This window comes from Trachypithecus francoisi, unplaced genomic scaffold (genome assembly GCF_009764315.1).
Source record: "Trachypithecus francoisi isolate TF-2019V2 unplaced genomic scaffold, Tfra_2.0 Lachesis_group9, whole genome shotgun sequence".
In the NCBI taxonomy this organism is placed as follows: domain Eukaryota; kingdom Metazoa; phylum Chordata; class Mammalia; order Primates; family Cercopithecidae; genus Trachypithecus; species Trachypithecus francoisi.
This window is the reverse complement of record NW_022681474.1, coordinates 38,323,230-38,347,414: the sequence shown is the minus strand read 5'-3', so window position 1 is coordinate 38,347,414 and position 24,185 is coordinate 38,323,230. Positions and strand designations below refer to the sequence as shown.

Below are 24,185 nucleotides of genomic sequence, written 5' to 3'. Positions count from 1 at the left end.
ACTGGGGACAGGGCCAAGTAGCTGGTTAAATAGGCACTTTCATTTCTATAGGGAGAAAGCAGTAGAGCTGGCCTGAGGGGAAAAATACAGAGGAGCCTTTCCAAATGCTGAAATCACCCTCTTCATGCTTACCCTTGTTGCAAATAGCAGCCAAGGGCTCTTGCTAAAGAATGTCAAACCCCAAGTAACTATTCTCAGCCTGGGTGAGGGGGGAAAATAAAAAGATATTTTCTGATCTAGCCTGCTCTGGCTAGCCCTCTGGTTTGTTTTTGTTTTTGTTTTGTTTTGTTTTGTTTAAGACAGGGTCTCACTCTGTCACCCAGGCCGGAGTGCAGTGGTGCAATCACAGCTTACTGCAGCCTTGACCTCCTGGGCTTAAGCAATCCTCCTGCCTTATTTGTCCCATCAACCTGAACGAACATGTTGCTTTAATTTTTCCCATGTAAAAGGGTAAAGAATCAATTCTTCAGTCCCCTCAGCTAAGTGAAGACTCCATTTAAAGGAACTTTCAGCAAAGAGGATGCAAGGGAAGGCATCAGGAAAATAAAAGTCGTGATTCAGGCTATAAATGGAACCCTCACTCCAAGGAATGGCAGTTTATCTTAGACTTGGCATTTTAGTTTACTAAAACCCTCATGGGTCATAAAAAAGAAACATACAAATTATTTATTCTGTGCCCATCTCATGAAAGCTCCCCTTTTGGCTGCTGACAACCCCAAGTCATAGCAACTGCAATGTTCAAAACTAGCTGAAAGGCCAGGCCCTCGTCATTTTTCCCCTCATGCCCTTCATTTCTCTGCACTGCAGTGAGGCATACACAAACCATACCACTGCAGGGTGCTCTGCAAGAGGCCTCCACAGGCACCGTGAAGCAGTTCATCATTTATGCTGGGAGGGTGTAACATCTCAGGCAGTAATTGAGGCCGGAGAGAACGCAGGTATGGGAAGAAGTCAAGAAGCAAAGGGCATGTTAGACAAGGTCCTCTGCGTCTACCTCTTCTCGTGCAGACCTAGGATCATTCCAGGACCCCATGACCTTGGTTAGAAGATAGCATAGTGCCATGGTTAGTTACTACCTATCACTCTTCAAAGCCTTTCTTCTTGCAGCATGCCACCTTTAAAGGGAAAAGTGATCATCCCAATCCCCCTACTCTCCAAACTAGCTTTGGTTCATTCCTCAAGGCCAAAGTTCTATGGAGGCCTGTCTTGTGGCCTTGAGTACTCCGTTTCCCACTCCCACTCCCTCCCACTGAGACACCTGGACAGGCAGGCAGTGAGGCCCCATTCTCTGTGGACTCCCATCAAGGCCAGCATCTGCCACATAGCCAAGTGCAGGGCAGCATGCAGTCCTCCCCCAGAGACCCCGCCATATAAAGCTGCCTCTCACCCTCATCAGCTCTCCCTGAGCCATCAGTGAGGGGTCAGTCGGGAGCAGGCAAAGCTCAATGGTCAGGCCAGGTGTCCTCATAATGGTCCACCATGGTTCCTGACCTGGAAGTCATTGAGAGATGCATCCACGGCTTCCCAAGCGGTTTAAAGTTCCAACGATGGCCACAAACTCAGTAAGAAAAGGAATCCTTTCAAAAAGTGGCCCCCCCCATCTCTCTTCATTCCCCAAACATAAATGCAGTCCAATTAATCTGGCATTAGCAGACCTATCAAACTTGTGAAGCCAGTCCTAACAACATGGTGCAGACAGACAGATGCCCGCCCTGCTCAGACTCACAGGACCAGCACAGATCATGAGTGATGCAATGTGTCAAGGCTGCACATGGCCGGATGCATATGGAGCGGCCCCCAACTGGGGGTGCTGATCAGTACCTTACTAGACCACTTGGTAGCTTCCCGATGCAAGGACTGAGCCGCGGCCAGAATGGGCTGGTTGACCGGCTGATTGGATGGCATTAACAGCAGCTCAGGTTCGTAATCGTCTTCCATGTCAGGGGGGACAGGGAACCCAGCAGCATCGGCCGCATCTGCCTCAGCTACAACACCTATACCCACCTCAGCGGCTGGGATGCCCGGCTTTGTCGATGGCGGGAAGGATGAGAAACAGGGATAGTGTTAGTAAGAGCAATAGGACTTGGGAAACTGGGCTTCAGCTGGTTTAGTGACCAAAGCCTGCCTAAGATGAGAAAGAAATATGTTCTCTAGGAGCCTTGTGTACCAAGCTTCACAGAAGGGGGAATTCTCAGCCTCCAGCGCTACTCAGCCCAAGCCACCATATGGTGAGAGAAGAAAAGGGATTCACTCCGATGGCAAAGGGCTTCCGGAGAAATCTTTACACCAAGAAAGCAAGTGGCATCCATTTCTTTAATATACTTGATACTAAAGTTAAACCTGACAAGAGTGATTCTCACATCAGAATATTTCTGAGGAGCCAAACAACCAAACGATAGTAGCAAATTACCTTTAAAAGGAATCCAGAGAGAAAAAGTAAATGCAACCACACTAGTTACTTTGAACGGAACAAACTGAACACTGCTGGATCATGTGGTCACTGTTGTACATTTTCCTGGGACACAGGAGGCAACTTGGGTCATCTCTGCAGCTGCCAGACACAGATTATTTCCTTCATGAGTTAAAAGCCCCAGAATTAAAAATGATACATCAGAGGTAGTGAATACCAAACTAGGAAAGAGGCAGGAAAAACAAACACAATGGTGAGTGAAGAGAACTTAAGTACCCCACCGTCACCCAGCTGTAAGAAGCCTCAAGAAGCCACCTCGTCAGCCACCCATCTCAGGGAATACCCACACATCATATCCCCTCAAGGTCTTCCAAGGCAAAGCTTCTACCATCTCTTTTTGCATCCATTGCTAGTACCAACTCAGAAAGCTTCTCCTTGGGTACAACCTAAACTTCTTGCAAAATAGGTTCTCACTCACACCAAACTGCTTATCTAGTTCACAGATAGAATAATACGTGAACTTGGCAAGTGACTGCAGCTGAGCTCGCAGAAGCCAAAATTGGTGCTCATTTGAGAATGAGAATCATGATGGAGAGAATATGAATTTAGAACCAGGGATGGGGATTATAAAAGCCAGATGCTGAAAATAGACTAACGTGGAAAGAAAATTAAAAACTGCCACAACGAAGCCAAACTATACGAAGAATAGTGAACACAGGTTCTTTACATCAAACATCTGTACTCAAGAGGAAGTAGTTTATATGGAATTTTCTTTGAGGTTGTTATCACTCCTAAAAGTCTTATCCTGCACACGAAACCTGACTCCAAAGGGTGACGATGTTGGAGGATTCAGGGCCAACAAGGGGTTCAGGTACCATCTAAACTCTTGCCTAAACTCAGCCAAGACCCATCTCTGCTGCTCAAAAGAAAAGCCAGCTCACTGCTGCTAAGGCTCAGAGTCCCACAGTGTACAGACACAGATAGGTTGACAGACACACAAACAGATATTCCTCCCCAGCCCATAGGTTGACAGACACACAAACAGATATTCCTCCCCAGCCCAGTACATACATGGTTCAAGTAGCGTCTGACTTCACACAACTCAAAGTCAGCAAACTCCTTATGTTCCACGCTTCAGGAGACAGACCTCAGGACTTCTAGCCACAAATGGCAGAGTGGGGCAAGTAATGTGGGCCAATACTGTCTGCTTTTAAGTTTGTTTGTTTGTTTGTTTCAAATAATTCATGTATATTTTTTGTTCTGCATAGTGTATCTTGGTTCATTGTAATGAAATTTAAATTTCCTTTAACATTTTCACTGTCACCTCCCCCACTCCCCATGCACAGTGGGACTCTGCCACATGCAGTTGGAGAGATACCATTATAAATAATTCTACAGGTCAGGTCGAACACCAGCAAAGTCTCCCTTCCTTCTTAGAACCTGGGCTCACAGCTAACAGTTCAGCAAAATACAGTGTTAAAAACCAATGTGAATTTCCCAGCCTGAAAAAAATCCAAGATCAGCTGCAGGTGCAGGAGGTCCCTGAGGAAGTACAGTTGGCACAAGTGCTTGAAAGCTTTGAGGATGTGCAAAGAATAAAGGCAAATAGGTGGTGGGAATAAAGATCTAGGGTCATAAAAACATTAAAGAAAAAGGATCTAGGGTCATATTAGAAACAGTTTAGAACTAAGAGCTACCTTTCACTGCAAGGTTAGCAATAGTATTCCTCTTATCTAGAAAAGCTACTGCTCACTTTTCATCATTTAGGGGAAAATAGGCAAAAGTTATTCATAGGGCAAGACTGCTGTAGCATCCATATTTTTACCAACCACATAAATATTTACACCTTCAGATTTGCTGAGTAAGAGACAGCCTGGAGCTGTCTTGAGTTGAGAGGTAAAATGATTCTGAGAAAGGACAAAAGCACATGGCTTCTAAGATACCAATCTACTTGCTTCTGTGAAAAAAAAAAAAACAAAGAAAATGCAAACATTTCATCTAGCTTTAGCACAGCCCACAGAATTCATATTTGGAGCTCTAATAATTAGCAACGTAGCATCTAAAAACATTTGCAGTTACAAGAAAGATAAGCAATTTCTAAAAGACCCCAAATGCCAAAGTCAAGGCAGCTGGCACTCTAATGGACAAAGAGGACAGGAACCCTCTTCTCAAATCACAGGCACCCTGGCTCTGGCTTTTGCAGCTTGAAGGAGAAACCATCAGGCACCAGAAACATCTCACTAAACCACAGGTAAGAAGAGGAACATGCTATTGGCAACACAGGAACCAAAGGAGAGAGAGAGGGTGACTCCAAATAGACTCTTCTTTCTGGGCTGTGCACATGGTCCTTCATCCTTTCTGAGAAGACATCCTTTCTCAACAAGAAAAGCTTCACTACTTACCTTGCTGGACCATTTGCGAGCTTCATCATGGAGCTGTCTGGCAGCCATCATCATTGGCTGGTTAATCACCTCCCCAGCCTTCTGCTCAGGGAACTCTTCATCCTTTTCCTCTGGTGGTGGGGGCCTAGGTGGAGGGACCTCACCTTCAGGCAGAGGTGGTTTGGGAGGAGCAAGCTCATCTGTTAGCTAAAAAAGAGAAAACAAGTTGTAAGTAAAGTCCTAAAATTACCCCCCGCCCCTGGAATTCTTTCGTTTCTTCTAAAAAGTATCCCTAGAAAATCCACCCACATTCACTCCATGTAAGACCACCCGCATTGAGCCACAAGGACCACCTGCTTTAATCTCAACAGAAGCAGGTTTCTCTACAAAAAGCTAGCAGTGGCCGGGCACAGTGGCTCACACCTGTAATCCCAGCACTTTGGGAGGCCGAGGCAGGTGGATTACAGAGGTCAGGAGTTTGAGACCAGCTTGGCCAACATGGCAACACCCCATCTCTACTAAAAACACAAAAATGAGCCAGGCATGGTGGCATGTGCCTGTAATCCAAGCTACTCGAGAAGCGGAGGCAAGACAATCACTTGGACCCGGGAGGCAGAGGTTGCCATAAGCTAAGATCATGTCACTGTGCTCCAGCCTGGGCGACAGAGCAAGACTCTGTCTCAAAAAAGGAAAAAAAAGAAAAAAAAAGGCTTGCAGCTGCTGTTTTGGTCGCATCCCAGGGAGATATACACAGTGCTACCAGATGAAGGATTCTCAAAAAATCCCTACAAAAGATGTAAGTTCTGTTCCTCATTCTACCAAAAAGCAGCTACATAGGCAAGTAACTTCTCCCCTTGGCCTAAGGTTCCTCATCTGTCAGTGAGGGGTAGCTAGACCAAATGACCTCTAAGATCCAGATTCTAAATGGCATGACTCTGTTGCTCACATAAGAAGCCATTCCCCAGGAATAGCCCTCTCTCCCAGCTCTAAACACCCACCAAGAGCCCAGCTGGAAAGAATCTAAGCAGCGTTGAAGGCTGGGAAACACTGTTCCTTAGCTGTGTGCGCAATGACCCAATTTTGTACTCAACCAACTTAGAAACTTAACATCTTTTAATGACATTAAATATGGGAAAGTAAATCAGATTATTGCCTTGATAGGTTATTTACAAAGTCAAGGTATTGCTAATACTGTTAGTTAGAATAAGTGTCTAAAAATAATCACTATTTCTGTTTCTGGAATTTGTATCTGCAACATATTGCCTAGCTAGTTTCTTCCTACACCATGTAAAAATATATTCACAGTACTTGCGGGGGGTAGTGGGGAAGGTATCTACATATCTTAAATTATAGTTGAGGAAAAAAAATTTTTAAAGCATGTATTTTGTTACTTAAGAAAAAGAAGTCAAAGGAAAGAACCAACACAAGATTTCAACCACCTCAGTTCTACCATTATCAACTAAGAACACACCAAATCTCCTTACTGCAAGCTGTACAGATTATTTTACCACAATACACTACCTCATCACTCATCACATCCACACTAACCAAAGCCAGCTCCTCTGCTGCAGCCACTCCCCATCACAGCAAGCCACTACCACACACACCAGTACTACACACACACACACACAACCCATGCATTTAAGCACTAGGTTATAACTCCACTGGATTTAGAAATGAAAATCAAGATCTGCCTCCCACTAAGCTTCAAATGAAAGCTAAACGAAGCCACCTAGTGATGGAGGCTCTAAAACACAATCTACCTCTCTCTTGCTGCAGTCTCAACACCTTCCTGCTCAGTTCTTTGCATCTCTGAATTTACTTACTCGGAGTTGTTCAAGGTCTGGTGGAGGAGGCGGGAAGTCAGGCTCCTGAGGTTGGAAGGCTTCTCTGACCTTGGCCACGGCTCCCAGGATCCGATATCCCGAGTCCAGGAAGCTCTTTTGCAGTCCTAAACACAAGACACCCTCACTTTCAGCTGGGTGGATTAGTGCCCCAAAGCACTGTCTGTGCAGCAGCAGAACTGGTTCCATGAACAAAAGCTGGATGTGAAGCTGCCAGTAAACATCACAGGCAGTGATTGAAGAGGGAGGGAGGCAGGACAAGGCAGATGTCCTGAGGCCTGCAGAGCGTTGGAAGCATCACAAACCAGCTGTTCTTTTAGTGTTCAGGGTGCCTTCTTGGCTGTACAACTAACAAGTACGCAGGAGATCCCTGGGCGTGAACACTTTGGGCTCAGGTGGCGTCCATCGCCTCTCTTATGATGAGGCAGTCAAGAGATAAGTCTGCCCAACTCAGAACATGGGAGATGTCAGTTTCAGATTGGACATACATTCCCTGAAGTACTTCTCACCTTTCTCTCTACTCCTTTGCTCTACTTGGCATTCAGTATGTTAACCCTTATGCTAAGCTGCGCTACTCTGTCCAGTTGCCTGGAATTCAAGAATCTACTCAAACTATTAGAAACTCCAGTTTTGGAAACCAAGCATGTCTTTAGTGATAATGGGTTGAGGATATTAGAAAGATTCTGCCTGAACCAGAGATAGATAGGGGAGCCCCTCCTTCCTACTCTCTTGCATTGACTACATCCTACTCATAGACAAGATTGAAAACATCAGATGTTCAAAACAGGAAGAAATTCAGATGATTTCAACCAAAGGAGCGACTCTCATTATGATCTGCCATGGTAGTACCAAAAATATGATCCAAATTCACCTAAAGAAAACCCAGATTTTTTTTAGGTGTAGGGCCTAGGAGACCCACAGATCACCTTAAGCCCTCCAGATTTGATAGAAATTGAGAATGCTTTACAGAGAAAAAATGCATTTTAAGAAAAGCCCAAGAGAAGTTAACGCCACTTACATAAACTAAATGGACGGTAAATTGGTTATCATGCATCTTTTGAAAATTTTCCAAAATAATGACTGAACAAGGCGAGGAGCTATTTAGCCAGACCATATTAAGAAAGCACAGGCTGGGCACCTGTAATCCCAGCACTTTGGGAGGCCGAGGCGAGTGGATCACCTGAGGTCTGGAGTTTGAGACCAGCCTGGCCAACATGGTGAAACTCTGTCTCTACTGAAACTACAAAAAATTAGCTGGGTGTAATGGTGGGAGCCTGTAATCCCAGCTACTCGGGAGGCTGGGGCAGGAGAATCACTTGAATCCGGGTGAGGGGCGGAGGTTACAGTGAGGTGAGATTGCGCCATTTTACTCCAGCCTGGGCAACAAGAGTGAAACTCCGTCTAAAAAAAAAGCACAGAGGCTGGGCGCAGTGGCTCACACCTGTAATCCCAGCACTTTAACAGGCCAAGGCGGGTGGATCACATGAGGTCAGGAGTTCAAGACCAGCCTGGCCAACATGGCAAAACCCTGTCTCTACTAAAAACACAAAAATTAGCTGGGCATGGTGGCACACACCTGTAATCTCAGCTACTCGGGAGGCTGAAGTAGGAGAATTGCTGGAACCCAGGAGGCAGAGGTTGCAGTGAGCTGATATCACACCACTGCCCTCTGTCCTGGGTGAGAAAGCAGAACTCAGTCTCAAAAAAAAAAAAAAACAGAAAGCACAGAGAAGTTGGTCCAGAAAAATTAACATACAACAAGCCTGCTGATACTGCAGAGATTTGGATGGAAAAAGATTAATCTAGCATTCTCGAACTAAGTGTCTATAGCTTTTGCCCCCAGACTTTGTATGTGGTGGTTGTGGGGTACATATTCCCTGACTATCTTTCCTGAGTTAACCTCTCAGTGGAGGTGAGCCATAGTGCCATGCATTGCTTACCAGGGTCAGAAATGTTTCCAGCCACAGCTTTTGCATCCATCACCATTGGGGAGATGGTTTTGCTCAACTCATCAGAGGCAGCTTTCACAGCCTCACGGAACTTGGGATCCTCGGAATTCTCCACCTCCCTCTTAGCCACCAGCAGGATCCGGTTGGCCCGACGAGCAATGCTGGTTGCCCCAGCAACCAGCATCTGAGGCTGAATGTTGGCCATAGCTACCTTGCACTTGTCCAGGTCTTTTTTAATTGCTTCTTCTGAAGCATCCAACAGAGATTTGGTATCAATGGCTTCGTCCACCAGCCCTGTTAGGAAAACAGAAATGGAACTTAGTTTCAGTTTAGAAGAACAGAAACTCCAAAACACTGTTATCCACTCAAGTTTCTCATGAGAAAGTATAACATCCAGAATTCTCTTCTTCAGCTCAAAGTTCTTCCTACATAATCAAAAGCTTCCAGGTAAACACCACAGTAAAAAAAAAAAAAAAAAAAAGCGAGGACATAGTCCAAAAGCCCATCTGGATTTGCAGCATTTATACCAACCGTGGTTGCCAGCCTTCTTGTATCCACCCCAGACAACCAGAAATGCAACATCGGGAGGAAACAAGGAATACGTCTGAAACCATCACTGCATCACCACCACGTTATCTGTGAATAATATTTTCTCCCTGTCCGTCTCACTCCCCAGCCATCTGTTGCTTGTTGGCAGCTTGTAGTGCTCAAGATGAGCCATGCGGAAGCTTCCAATAACCCTAACAGCCTGTTTCTTATTCCTATTACCTCTCTTCAGACACCTCAGGAGTTCCACTTTCATCTCGGGCTGCCATGGACCCCAGTCACAACAGGTTCTGCAGGGACAGCGAAAAGCCTACATTCCTCATTCCTTCTTTCCTATCTCTCCCTTTACAGAGAATGAAGACGATTCAGAGGTGCCACTTCAGTTGCACAGACACAGGTTTGCTGGTGGTTGGTTTCTCCTTTTTAAAAAAAACTACGTAGTTGATAAGTTGGAGGAAACTCTGAGACAAGTTGTATTAAATGGTAGCTATTGTGGTTCCTTGAAATGTGAAACCACTGTAAATGACAGGGACACTTACTGTATCCACAAATACCGCCTCCCAGCCTCTGAAACCAAACTCGGGCTCAGACTGGGCAAAGACACTATTCAAAGAGAAGATAGGAGCAGTGACAATAAACATCACGCCAGGAGGGCAGCATTAAAATAAAAGAGACTCAAAGAGCCTCTCTTCTGACAAAGTTGCAAGGCTTGAATGAGAAGCCGCCACTGCTCAGCAGCCTTAACAGGGCCAAGTACACTGCTGAGCACATGACCGGCCCTTTATCCAATGGCAGCTGAGTAACAGAACCAGTCCCGCTCCAATTTCTCAGAACTCATTCTTCATGGATTAGACAACAAGAACTTTATAGAAAACTGTACCTGTCATTTTTTCAACATTATCGATCCACTGGTTCTTCATGGTCTCAAAATGTTCATAAGCAGCTTGATTTCCAGGGTTCCTAAGTAAGATACGCGCAGCCGAGACCACCTGACAATGACAAAACACCTTTAAACACCAGAGCACCCTCGCTCTCCAAATACAAACCTTCAGCTAAGCTTTCTCCTTTTTACCTACAGATGGCACTGTAAAGCCAGAAAGTGGCAAGTCTCTTTTTAGGCTGAACATAGGAGGTTTGGTCTCAATAGCTCCCCAGAATGGGCCCTCACAGGAAGGTTTTACCATCACAGACTTATTTCAAGAAGGTAATAAAGTGACAAAGTAAATGAGTGTCCACTTGATACTTCAGAAGAACATACACAAAACTGGCATATGTTTAAACACTTGATATCAACCCATCTTAAAAATCACCATTAAGAAAGATACCAAAAAGTACTCAAAACTGATTTAACAGCATTTGGGAAAAAAAAGGATTAATATTTGCTACATATCAAGTAAGATACAGGCTGTACATGCATATTCTTAATCCAAATAGAGTCCATTAGGAAGGAGTTAGCTCCATTTTACAGATGAGAGACGAAGCATCAAGAACACAGAGGACTCGGCTGGGCGCAGCGGCTCACACCTGTAATCCCAGCACTTTGGGAGGCCGAGGCGGGTGGATCACTTGAGGTCAGGAGTTTGAGACCAGCCTGGCCAACATGGTGAAACCCAATCTCTACTAAAAATACAAAAAATTAGCCGAGTGTGGTGGCATATGTCTGTAACCCTAGCTAGTGGGGAGGCTGAGGCAAGAGAATCGCTTGAACCCGGGAGGCGGAGGTTGCAGTGAGCCGAGATCATGCCACTGCACTCCAGCCTGAGCAACAAAGCGAGACTCCGTCTCAAAAAAAAAAAAGAAAAGATCACAGAGGACTCAAGTCCAGATCTGTCTCCAGAGTCCTCATTTTTTCTATAATTGAAAAAAGCCTAGATTATAAGTCTAGATTCCTGTTTCTCTTTTTTAGGAATCTCAGTTTCATATTGAAATTGTGTTTTATGTTCCATGTTTTATGGGAGCTTTTAAAGAGTGTTAGACATGCTTGTAGCTTTTAAAAAATTGTTTAAAAGTTGGACAAGTTAAAAAGCTGAACAAGAGGATCTAATTTATTAACATACCACATGGGCAAAAGTTTAATGATTAAGAGACACGCTCATTTCCCCCATATCTCCTCACAAGTTCACAGTATCACAAATTTGTAAAGTCTAGCATAGTTCTGACTATATCACAGGCACTCAATAAATGTCTGAATAAATAAATGAAAAAATAATGAATTTTCTATAATTTGAATAGAAGAAAAATTGTACAAACATTGCACTAGTGTTGAGCTAATATTTTTAAGAAAACCTATCACATAGTAGACTTTTCATAACTGTCCAATTTGTTTTTTTCCCAATCTTCTTTTGCTCCCAAACTTACTAGCCATGCCTTGTTACACAATAAGTAGAAAAAAGAAAGTAAGTTGTAGAAACAGCTCAATATAAAAAAAAAAAATTAATTAATTAAAAAAAAACTCTCGGGCCGGGCGCGGTGGCTCAAGCCTGTAATCCCAGCACTTTGGGAGGCCGAGACGGGCGGATCACGAGGTCAGGAGATCGAGACCATCCTGGCTAACATGGTGAAACCCCATCTCTACTAAAAAATACAAAAAAGCTAGCCGGGCGAGGTGGCGGGCGCCTGTAGTCCCAGCTACTCGGGAGGCTGAGGCAGGAGAATGGCGGGAACCTGGGAGGCAGAGCTTGCAGTGAGCTGAGAGCCAGCCACTGCACTCCAGCCCGGGGGACAGAGTGAGACTCCGTCTCAAAAAAAACAAACAAACAAACAAACAAACAAAAAAAACTCTCACAAAGATGTGGAGAAAATATATAAACCCTAAATTAAAACAAAGTTGCCTCTTAAGATTATCCAAGCCAGCCACGGTAGCTCATGCCTGTAATCTCAGCACTTGGGAGGTCGAGGTGGGCAGATCACGAGGTCAGGAGTTCGAGACCAGCCTGGCCAACATGGAGAAACCCCATCTCTACTAAAAATACAAAAATTAGCCAGGCCTGGTGGCGGGTGCCTGTAATCCCAGCTACTCGGGAGGCTGAGTCAGGAGAATCACTTGAACCCAGGAAGTGGAGGTTGCAGTGAGCTGAGATTGCGCCATTGCACCCCAGCCTGGGCAACAAGAGCGAAACTCTGTCTCAAAAAAAAGATAATCCAAATATTTTCCTAGTTATGCGTATATGTGGCAAGGGGATTGCTTTACTAATTTTTTCTACTTTCAAAACTAATAAATAGTCTTTGGAAAAAAAAATTCAAACGTTATGAAAATGTATAAAGACAGTGACAGGGTCTTGCTCTGTCACCCCAGGCTGGAGTGCAGTGGGGCAGTTTGGCAGCCTCAACCTTGGGAGTTCAAATAATCCTCCCACCTCAGCCTCACAAGTAGCTGGGTTCACAGGCATGCACCACCACACCCAGCTAATTTTTCTTTTGGTAGAGTCGGGGTCTCACTATATTGCCCAGGCTGGTCTCAAATTCCCAAGCTCAAGCAGTCCTCCTGCCTCACCCTCCCAAAGTGCCGGAATTGTAAGTGTGAGCTACTGTGCTGGCCTGTATATGTTTTCTTATGCCATCTTACATTAAGTATTCAAAAATGTATAGGAACTATTCTGTAATTAACTTTCTTTACTGAACACTGTATGAGGAGTGAGCAAAACCCAACCTGGGGTGTGAGTTCTCGGGCCGTCTTCACTGAGGCCTGAATGCCTTCCACTGTTGATTTATTAGCAGTACCAACCGCAGCTGCCTTCTCAGCCGTGGCACCAAGCTTTCCTGAATGGTTTTCAAAGTTAGCTGCCCTCTCATCAAATACCTTGAAGAAAAAACAGACATTAAGAACATTTATTTCAATCAAATGGGTCAGGCAGCCTAAGAAAAAGTCTCTTCCTTTAAGCAGGGGCAGCAACTGCTCGAAGACTTTAGAGATGACATCAAACCCTAGTTAATAAAACAACAGTCAAACTCCAAATCCTGGCCTTGATGGATCTCCTCAAACGTTTAGCCATCACCATCATCTGCAAATGCACACAAACACACTCACACACACACATGCACATACCCTTCATTTCCAGTTCAACCAGTGCTTACCAGGTACAAGCAAGAGCATTATATACTCTACAGTAATTTGCTGAATGTGAAGACTAAACAACCCCCATTCTCAAAAGCTTATCTTCTAGTTTGAAGAAGATAGTCAAACCCACTCCAGACTCTATTGTAGGTGGCTGGGTACGTTAAAAGCCAAGAACATCCACACCTTCCTAAACTAAGCTCCAGCCTCCCCAGAGCAGCATCCTTCATATATCCCATTACCATTAATGTTGTAAAAACTCTGCCCTTGACCTCCAAGGGAAAAATGATAGCTGGTGCTCACGCTTAGGCCTAGGGCAAGGATGACTGACTTTTATTAACCCCAGATGCAAAACCATCTACTTAATTGTTCATTCAGTTCTCAAATTTTAAAAAAGTTAACGTTTCCTTTCACTGTGCAAGGTTGCATACCATGGAGGGGACTATTTAACTTACCTAAAATAGCAAGAGATCTTTGGTCATTTGTTAGAATAGATTCTTGCAAAAGCTTATCTTCTTCAAACTAGAAGATAAGCTTTTGAGAATGGGGGTTATTTAGTCTTCACATTCAGTTAATTACTTACCGCACTATTACAACTGATGCTTCCAAACAGCACTGGGTCAGGTTTATACATTACACGAACATGTCTGCAGCTGCCTGGTGGAATGCATCCTCTCTTTTGTCTCCTTCTGCCTAACTTGGAGACCACTTCTGGCTCTAGACAATCTCTAAAGGTCTCTTGGTTCAACAGCAAGTTCCAATATCATTGCTATTGTTCTGTGTCTATCCTCTCAAGTCTCTTACCCACACTGGCCTCTTGTTTGGATTCAGCTACATGGGTTCCTGCCATTTAATGCTGAGAATCTCTGCCTAAAATCCCTGATCTCCTAGCCTCCTTCTCATAGCCTCAGTTCTTTCACCCTAGCTGGTCTCCCACACTCTGGATCTCCTGGGCTTTTACCTACCTAATATCCTTGGTTGACCATCTCAATGCCAGACCATGACTGCTGCTCCTTCTGATTTAACTAACTGCTTAACTTGCTTTTCTCGTCACTCAACCAAAATTTACTGAGTACCTACTATGTGCCAGACCCTGAGACAAGTGCTGAGGATACAAAAATGAGGAAGACACAATATCCTCATCTCAAGGAACTCACAGCCCAGTGAGAAAAAAGCACTCGAAAACAGATTTACAATACAGTGTGCTATGTACAATAATAAAGCTAAGCACTGATATTACAGGAGCAAAGAAAAAGCACTTAACCTCTCTAGGAAGCAAAGGATAGTAGGATAAAGGATAAATAGTAATTCACCAAAAAATAAGGGGAAGATAATTACACAGAAAAAACAAAGACATGGAAAAGACAGACTATGCAGGAAACCACAAGCAACTAGGTATAGCTAGGGCCAGAAATGAGAGGGAGCAGTTTGTAGGAAACAGGTATCGGAAGTGTCAGAGCTAGATCACAGAGCTCTGGCCTTATCTTCTGTGAAAGGGCAGGCACCACTGAAGGGTTTAAGCAGAATGTCAGAGTTAGGTTGTATTTTTATTTGACTGATGGCCTAGTGAAGGAGTCAAAGAAGACCAGTTAGAGCTATGCAATCATATAGGCAGCGGGGGACTAGGAACAGAATTAGAGCTATGGCAACATGAACAGAAAATGGATGTGAGATTAAATGAGCATACCTTAGTTGTTTATTTGTATGAACAGGTGCGGGGAAGGGAAAAGTCAATGACAACTCACAAATTTCCAAGACAGAACAGAAGGACAACATATGCTGAGGTAACTAGGAAGCCTATAGGTGTAGAGGCCCACCTAGATGTATCTACTAGCATGAAAGAGAAGTCTAGAATGAAAAAAAATAGCAAATCATCTCAGCCTAAGGGAGCAATTAGCTGAAATGCCTAGTAACTCAGGTTATAGAAAGAAAACTGGGGTAATCGTCACATAATAACAAAAACCTCCACCTACCAGTTCTACACTGTCTTGGGTACCTGACCCAAACCCCTTCTCCTTCGCTGCCAATACTATAAAGGCTGGAAAACCAAATACTCGCTTTCCTGAACTCCTTTGCAGTTGATGGTCATGAGACAGAGTTCAAGCCAATGAGGTATAGCAAAGCTCTCCTAGACAATTTCTAGGAAAGCCTCTATTTTCACTCATTCAGCACCAACAATGTGGCAGGCACTGTTCCAAGAAGGGGGAATAAGGTAATGACAGAATAAAGTCCCTACCTGTATGGAGTTTTCATGGTAATGGTAGGAAGACAGACAAACCAAAAATGAAAAATGGGTAAATACATTAAATGTTGATAAATGCTAAGGAAAAAAGTAGGATATAGAGATGAAGAAATCCATGGAGATAGTAGCTGGGGTGGGGTTGTTATCTTAGTGGTCACCCAAAAGTGGTATTTCAGTAGAAAGCTGAAGAAAGACAGTAACTAATAGATATAGTTATCTGGAGAAGACTGGAACAAACAAGTGCAAAGGCCCCAAGGTTAGAACATATAAACACACACTAGGAATACAATTCAAGGAGGTATATACAGATGTAGCCTGAGGGGGAAGCGTGGTACCACACAAGGGCAAAGAAGTGGATGGGGACCAGATCCAGTGGTGTGCTGAAGCCACTTATACAGACTCATGGCAGCTCACAGGAGCCAAATATGTCCATCTCTTCCCAACTTAGGTTTCAGTGACTTCATGTTGAAACAGCCACCGTGGGAATATTTACATAAGGGAAATCAACAAACATTACAAATCAAGGTTTTTTGTTTTCCTGGAGAGCTGGCTTACCAGCACATCACTGGCAATTCTCTTCATTGTTAGCACTCTGGTTTTACTCTGGGATAGTGGGAAGTCATTGGAAGGGTTTGAGTGTAAGAATGACATCAATTGATTTAAAAAGATCATCCTAACTCAAAAGGCACAGTTGTGACTGGAGTACCCCCATTCTTCATTTCTTTCTGCCTTTAACATGATGCCATCCCACACCCTGAGAAAATGACCTAGAAAATCACAGAAATGCCAGCTTTCATGATATTTAGTTGCTGAACCAATGCCAAAGCTACCAACTTCCATGTTTCTTGGTTTGTGATGAAAACAAACCTGGTTGTTTTCATCTCTGATGGTCAGGCCTTCTCTTGCTTGCAACTAAAGATATTCCCAACTGATACATGTGGAGACTAAAAGTAGAGATGGTAGGGCTTTCCCTGTTCGGCTCTTCCACCCCTCATCTATAGTTTCCCAACCACTGATCCTGATGTACACTGTAATCACATTTCAACTTTACATATACCTATAGCGCAGGCCAACAGAAAAATGGAAGACCTCAGATACCCACCTCTTCCCTGTTAGGTGCGTCAGGAGGGGCCGTGGCTGCCACTGCCAACAGCTTGATGGGAGTTGTGGTATCACTGAAAACATCTGACACTTCCTGAGTCATGGCCTCCTGCATCCGAGCTTTTAGATCCTTAAAAACATTGTTTACATATGAAAATGTCCAGATATATCCTCAAAGCATATCTACTAATGCCCTTACTTCACTGACATTCATTCATCTATTCAGTCTTTCATTCAATAAATATTTATTGTTAACTGTGTACAAAGCACTGAGCTATTACAGAACAGATGTAATTTATGAATCCTGCCCTCTAAGACATTAGTGGTGTAGAAGAAATAAGACATGACCCACATGTCCCTAGAGATTGTTCTACTCAATCAAGGAATCCTATTTCCTTTCTTGGTGGCCTCTATGAAATGATACTGAGAATCATGAGGTTGAGCCCAAAGAAGGCCCAGAGATGAGCTAGAGTTCCATACCATTACCAGTGCTGGCAGGGCCTGATAATGATCACAGTAACTGTAAGGATTGTTCGGTGGATGTAGTGTCAAATTTCTAAGCAATTTATTATCTTAAGAGGAAAGAAATCAAGAATGGGAACTTTTTTAATCCAGGTTTTTTCAATTATGTTTTCTAGAAAAACTCAATAACAAATATCTGTATCAATTTCTAAACATGGGTCTAAATAAGAGTATTCTTAGAAGCCATGAACAAGCTCTTTTCATAGTCATCACATTTAGTCCAATTTAAGTTTTCTGGATTTATACAAAGAAGTCTCCATCACCCTCATTGTTTCCCAAGGTGGGCAGCATAAATTAGCTGGTGATACCTGAGATAATTTTAGGTGTTACATGGGCAAATGTTTTTATTTTAATAATTATGTGTTTCTTTTAAAGGATAATAGAAAAAATACAACTAGTTTACCAAACCCAAGATTTCAGGATTATTACAAAGTTTTATTTTACTTATTTATTTATTTGAAACAGAGTCTCGCTCTGTCACTCAGGCTGGAGTGCAATGACGTGATCTTCAACCTCTGCCTCCCAGGTTCAAGTGATTCTCCCACCTCAGCCTCCCAAGTAGCTGGGATTACAGGCATGCACCACCATGCCCCGGCCACAGAGTTTTCTCTTAAATAAATTTAAGTTTTAAAAAGAAGTCCATTTTAAGAAAAATATTGGCTAAATAAAAGTACAGATGATATGTGGATAGAGCAAAAATCACAACAGGGCTCTTGACTGAGTGGAATTTGGAAAACAAATTTAGTTGCTACTATATACCAGCAAGCTTTTTCCTAATAAGCTCTAGATTTCCTTGTATCTTTGCTCACACTCTTTTCATTTTCCCTAGACGCCAGAAATTATGTATTTTTCAAACCTCTCTCTTCCTTCCCTCGTCTTTCAATAATAGAAAGCATAAAAAGTAAAATGATATGTGCCCCTGACTTCTACCTTTAAGGAGTCTTGGAGTTGAGATGCAAGTGCTCGCGCCTGAGGACTCTCCCCTTCCCCTCTGGCAGCCAGGTCAGCCAGCTGGGCTGTCAGCTGGTCCACTCGGTCACACTTGGCGAGAAGATCTTGCCGATAAGGCCCCATCATTACATTAGCCAGACGATGCCCTTCAGCCACAAGCCCCCGGATGGCAGCCTGACCTGGACCAAGAGAAAAACAATGAAACTCACAAGACCTAGAGGAGACAATTACAATGCCATTCTGCAGTGTGTTGCAGTGTGGTGTCTTGCTCTATCACCCAGGCTGGAGTGCAGTGGCATAACAACAGCTCACTGCAGCCCTGACCTCCTGGCTCAAGCAATCCCTCCCACTACAGCCTCTCAAGTAGCTGGGACTACAAGTGTGCACCACCATACCTGGCTAATTGGTTTTTTTAGAGAGACAAGGTCTCATTATATTACCCAGGCTGGTCTCGAACCCCTGAGCTCAGGCGATCCACCCACCTCGGCCTCCCAAAATGCTGGGATTACAGGCATGAGCCACCACACCCAGCCAGTTCTTTTTATTTAACACTTTATTTTTATTTCACTATCTTTTAAAATCATGATCTAAAATCTATGTAATATTTTATCATATTAACCATAATTATTTCACAAGTCAGTTGTTATTAAACATTTATGATGTATACAACTTAATATGTTTATTAAACATATATTCCTGTATGCAACTTCTTAGAAAGATCTCTAATTTTTGTTAGAAAAAAAATCCCTTAATTTCCTGAGTCAATAGGTATGAACTTTGTTTAAAGCTCTTGACATCTTATACCAAATTTAGAAAGTTTGTACTAATTTATTTCTCCAGTAAATTATACATGTGCCCAATTCTCCACAACACTGGGTATAACTAACTTAGAATTTTGTCTTTTTTTTTTTTTAAGAGACATGGTCTCTCTCTGTCACTGAGGTTAGAATGCAGTAGTGTGATCATAGCTTACTACAGCCTGGAACTCCTGGTCTCAAGTGATCCTCCCACCTCAGCCTCCCAAGTAGCTGGGAAGGTGTGACTACAGGTGAGCATCACTATGCCCAGCTAATTCTTTATTTTTTTTATTTTTGAGGAGAGGGGGTCTTGCTATGTTGCTCAGCTGGTCTCAAACTGCTGGGCACAAGTGATCCTCCCACCTTAGCCTCCCAAAGCACTGGGATTACAAACATGAGCCACCATGCCTGGCCCACTTCTTGATTACATCACAGGAATTTTACTGGCTGCATTTGGAAATGTAATCACAGTTACTTATCAGCAGCTAAAGAACCCTTACCTAATTACAGATGTTACAGGACCCCTATCAACAACTTGCTTATTTGCACTGAGACCAATCTAATGGGGTTTAGTGCACTGCTGCCCTTACCGACTCCACGGTCATCCACTGTGGGATTATCAATCCACCGCTGTGCTTGCTCAATCTTGCCCTCAAGGTGTACAGCTGCTTTAGCGGGTCTGCTGTTGGCCACAGCCCGGTTGGTTTTGGTCTGCAGGTTCTGCAGGGCCGTGGCCACCTGTTTGGCCAAGGCTCGAGCCTCTGGGGAATCTCCTTTCCCCCTGCAGAGAAAAAGACAGCCATCCTGTCACACATAAACACTATTTACATTGAGATCACTTAGCTGCAAATGACAAATGCTAATAAGATGACAAATTGCTCGTGATTGTGATTACTATTAATTTGGTTTGAAAGGAGTGGTTTATTTATTTGGCCCTTACATAAAAAATTAATAATTTACATTTAGATTATTTTGTCCTAGTTAAGACATTAAATATGAGTTTGCATCAGTGAAGCTCAAATCAATCATTTGGTTAGCTGAGCTCAATCAATCATCACTAGGTTAGCTGCACCCTCTGCCTGCCACCTCTGAAAGCACTAGTTCCCTCTGGAACTGGGTGGGCCCAGGCAGCCATGTTTGTTGTAGGAGCGGCTGAGGTAGTTATAATCTAACTAATAGTAGTACTGTCTATCTTTTGAGTCCTAATTCTGCCAAGTACTGTTGCAAGTAATTTTTTGTTGTTGTTTGTTGTTTTGAGAGGGGTTTCGCCCCATCACCCCAGCTGGAATGCAGTGGTGAGATCATGGCTCACAGCAGGCTTGACCTCCCAGGGCTCACTGCAGCAATCCTCCTACCTCAGCCTTCCATGTAGCTGGGACTACAGGCATACACCACCACACCTGGCTAATTTTTTAAAAAACATTTCTTAGAGAAAGGAAACATTCTCCCGATGTTTCCCAAGCTGGTCTTGAACTCCTGGGCTTAAGTGATCCTACCACCTGGGCCTCCCAAAGTCCTGTGCTGGGATTACAGGCATGACCTACCACACTCGGTCATAAGCAGTTGTCTTATATTATTTAATCCTTACAACAACCCTATGATGTAAATAACAGTATTATCCTCATTACTAAAGAAACGAAGGTACGAGATTGGATAACTTGCCCAATGTCCCATTACTTACTTTGATAGAGTCAGGATTCAAACCCAGCACTGTGACTTCAGAGTCTCCACTCTGTTTTGTTTTGTTTTGTTTTGTTTTGTTTTGTTTTGTTTTGAGATGGAGTCTCGCTGTGTCACCCAGACTGGAGTGCAATGGCACGACCTCGGCTCACTGCAACCTCCACCTCTCGGGTTCAAGCCATTCTCTTGTCTCAGCCTCCTGAGTAGCTAGGATTATAGGTGCCCACCACCACACTCAGCAATTTTTTTTATTTTTAGTAGAAATGGGATTTCACCATGTTGACTGGGCTGCTCTCGAACTCCTGACCTTGGGTGATCCGCCCACCTCAGCCTCCCAAAGCGCTAGAATTACAGGCATGAGCCACCACGCCCAGCCTTCATTCTTAAAATACTATACATTTGGTATCACATAATCCCCAGTCCTTGCCATAACTGATTAAACTGCGTGGTTATCTACCTCAAGGACAAGATATCCACAGTCAGGCAAGGCACTCAATTAGATTCTGGGGGTTCTCAAAGTCCAGTATGGATAAAAGTCACTGGAGATCCTATTTTTAAATACAGATTGTTAAACCTACCATCCAAAGAGATTTGGATTAAGTATGTCTGGGGTGGGGTCAAGGGGTCTGCATTTTTAACAACCTTCTCAGATGATTCCTAGGCAGGTAATCCTGGGTCCATACTTCAAAAACACTGCATAGTCAACCAGTGATGGGATCTGGAGCTGGAAGGTGATTAAGCCTGGGCCATGGTTAACTCACAGCCGTAGACAAAACCCCCAGATAAATAAACTAAGTCAACACACAGGGTGAAACAGACATAGAGGATCCCACACAGTGACTAAGAGGTGGAGGGAGGGGCTTCCCGTTGCCACAAGATCTGGCCACGTTCAAGCTATTGGGTTTGATGAGGTGCCTCTATTTTCAATAATCCTCTACTTTTTACTTGACCAGGTCCTTCCAACCAAAGAACCTCAACCAAGTACCAACACAGAAATAAAAAGACAACCACAATTATATCACAAAGAAAAAAACTGCCCCCAAAACCTTATTCCAAAGACTTCAGATTCTAACCATTATAAAAATACAAAGAATGTGACTCATTTTCCATCTCAGGTCCTCTCAGCCATAGAAAGGTAACTTTCTGGTTAACTTTATCTGTCTCATCTGTAAAAATAAAAATAATTGGCTGGGTGTGGTAGCTCACGCCTGTAATCCCAGGACTTTGGGAGGCCAAGGCGGGTAGATCATGAGGTCAAGAGATCAAGATCATCCTGGCCAACATGGTGAAACCCCATCTCTACTAAAAATACAAAAATTTAGCTGGCCATGGTGGTGCATGCCTGTGGTCCCAGCTACTCGAGAGGCTGAGGCAGGAGACTCACTTGACCTCAGCAGGCAGAGGATGCAGTGAGCCAAGATCGCACCACTGAACTCCAGCCTGGCAGCAGAGTGAGACTCCATCTCAAAAACAAATAAATAAATAAAATAAACACATAAATAAAAATAATAGCCCATCTGCCAGAACAGCTAATTTAGATTCTCTCTCTCTCTCTTTTTTTTTTCTGAGACAGAGTCTCGCTCTGTCACCCAGGCACGATCTCAGCTCAATGCAACCTCCACTTCCTGGGTTCAAGCTATTTTCTTGCCTCAGCCTCTGAGTAGCTGGGATTATAGGTACCCACCACCAGGCCTGGCTAATTTTTGTATTTTTTTAGTAGAGACGGGGTTTCACCATGTTGGCCAAGCTGGCAGACTGATCTTGAACTCCTGACCTCAAGTGATCCACACACCCTCAGCCTCCCCAAGTGCTGAGATTACAGGCCTGAGCTACCTTGCCCAGCTTAGATACTCTCTTTTTTTTTGAGATCAGGGTCTCGCTCTGTCGCCCAGGCTGGAGTGCAGTGGCCGGATCTCAGCTCACTGCAAGCTCCGCCTTGCGGGTTCACGCCATTCTCCTGCCTCAGCCTCCCGAGTAGCTGGGACTACAGGCGCCCTCCACCTCGCCCGGCTAGTTTTTTGTATTTTTTTAGTAGAGACGGGGTTTCACCTTGTTAGCCAGGATGGTCTCGATCTCCTGACCTCGTGATCCGCCCGTCTCGGCCTCCCAAAGTGCTGGGATTACAGGCTTGAGCCACTGCGCCCGGCCAGGGGTTTTATTCTTAAGAGTGAAAAATATCTATTGAAAGAAGAAAGCAGTTAGGTGTAGTGGCTCATGCCTGTAATCCCAAAACTTTGGAAAGCTGAAGTGGGAGGATTGCTTGAGCCCTTGAGTTTGAGACTAGCCCTGACAACATAGTGACACCCCATCTCTACAAAAAATAAAAAAATTAGCCAGGCGTGGTGGCACGTGCCTGGCTGAGGTGGAACGATGGCTTGAGCCTGGGAGTTCAAAGCTGCAGTGAGGCACGGTCATGCCGCTGCACTCCAGCGTGGGTGGCGGAGTGAGACCATATCTCAAAAAAAAAAAAGGAAATATCCCTTTTCCATATCATCAAAGTAGGTGCCATGAGAGCCTTTAGGAGAGAAGGTTGTGGAGAGGCTGTTGTTACAAGAAAAATCATCCAGGAAATGTAATTTAAGTATCTTCTATACTTACTACTTACAAAATAACATTGCTGGGGAAGGAGGAAAGTACCTTCTTATGCTTCTTCCCTTCCACATACACATAGGAGTCTTTTCATAGCTAGCCACAAAAATTATTTTCCTCTTATGCATGAGAAACAGATAGGTCATAAACATGATGTATCAAAGCAAGCCCTAGCTTAGAAATTTAAAAAGCATCTCAAAAAAGGAGTTTTTATCTTCCTAAATTTATCAATTTATAACTATGTGACCAGCAATAAGTCATTAAACCTCAGTTACATCAGTGATACAACAAATTAACATCTGACCTAGAATCGATGAGAATATAGTGGAGAAGCATCGTCAGTGCATTTAACCGGGGAATTGAAATATGTATGAAGAAAGAACGATAGGGAGAGGGAAGGGAGAGAGAAAGAGAGAGAAGATATAAAAAGACAATTTAAGGGTTAAATACATACTGTCTTCGCAGATCTGCTAATTTAGAAGTCAGAGCAGATATTTCTCCAAGGGAACGTAGAATGTCGTCTCTTTCTTTAGGATCATCACATAATTCTGCTATTTTCCGAGCTTCAGCCAAAGCCCCTCGAATCTGCTCTTCTCCTTCCGGTCCACCATTTGGATCTGCAAGCCAGTTCTACACACAGAAACAGAGAAGCAGCACACTGTGATCTACTCACAAACTCCACTCTACTAAACTTAACAAGGCCAGAAGAAGGATTTCAAAAGTAATACAGCAGTAATCATTTTTATAATGCTGGTCTTAATTATTGTACAGAGGTTCTTAGATAAGATGAACTCAATCTCTCATCTTTTTAAAATAAATTTTTTCATGCCCATTAGCATAAAATATCTTCCCAAGCTTTATCTCATCTCTGAATTAACCACACCTTATTAGTTCCTCAGTTCCTCAAACATGTGTGTTTGTGAAATGCTTGAAAATCATTTTACAGTAGAGCAGTATCAGAAAACTTTAACCCCTAAACATTACAATGACCAAAGAGTTGTGAATTCTAGGACAAGGAAGAGTTTTAATGTACTGCAATCTATATCAGGAACTAGGATTCCCTTGGTACTCTGAGTGCTTACTTTTAGCTAATTGAAGTGCTGTAAATTAAGATCTTTA

At 43.5% G+C, this 24,185-nt stretch overlaps 1 protein-coding gene and 1 long non-coding RNA gene across 3 annotated transcripts in view; one reads left to right on the top strand and one right to left on the bottom strand.

Moving 5' to 3' along the window:
- Nucleotides 1-24,185, bottom strand: part of VCL (vinculin) — a 125,027-nt gene that overhangs the window by 6,389 nt on the left and 94,453 nt on the right. Inside the window, exons 10-19 of one of the 2 annotated variants that reach the window (XM_033209668.1) lie at nt 23,521-23,696; nt 19,388-19,578; nt 17,980-18,179; nt 16,529-16,657; nt 12,780-12,929; nt 10,011-10,119; nt 8,576-8,878; nt 6,618-6,742; nt 4,813-4,998; nt 1,822-2,025 (exon numbers count right to left, since the gene is read on the bottom strand). In XM_033209668.1, coding sequence (XP_033065559.1) covers nt 1,822-2,025; nt 4,813-4,998; nt 6,618-6,742; nt 8,576-8,878; nt 10,011-10,119; nt 12,780-12,929; nt 16,529-16,657; nt 17,980-18,179; nt 19,388-19,578; nt 23,521-23,696 — 1,773 coding nt within the window. The remainder of the gene's footprint in view (nt 1-1,821; nt 2,026-4,812; nt 4,999-6,617; nt 6,743-8,575; nt 8,879-10,010; nt 10,120-12,779; nt 12,930-16,528; nt 16,658-17,979; nt 18,180-19,387; nt 19,579-23,520; nt 23,697-24,185) is intronic. The other variant, XM_033209669.1, reaches the window with a different exon arrangement.
- Nucleotides 2,025-4,412, top strand: LOC117082723. Its single transcript, XR_004436743.1, has 2 exons — nt 2,025-3,394; nt 3,436-4,412. It is a non-coding gene; the product is annotated as an uncharacterized LOC117082723 (long non-coding RNA).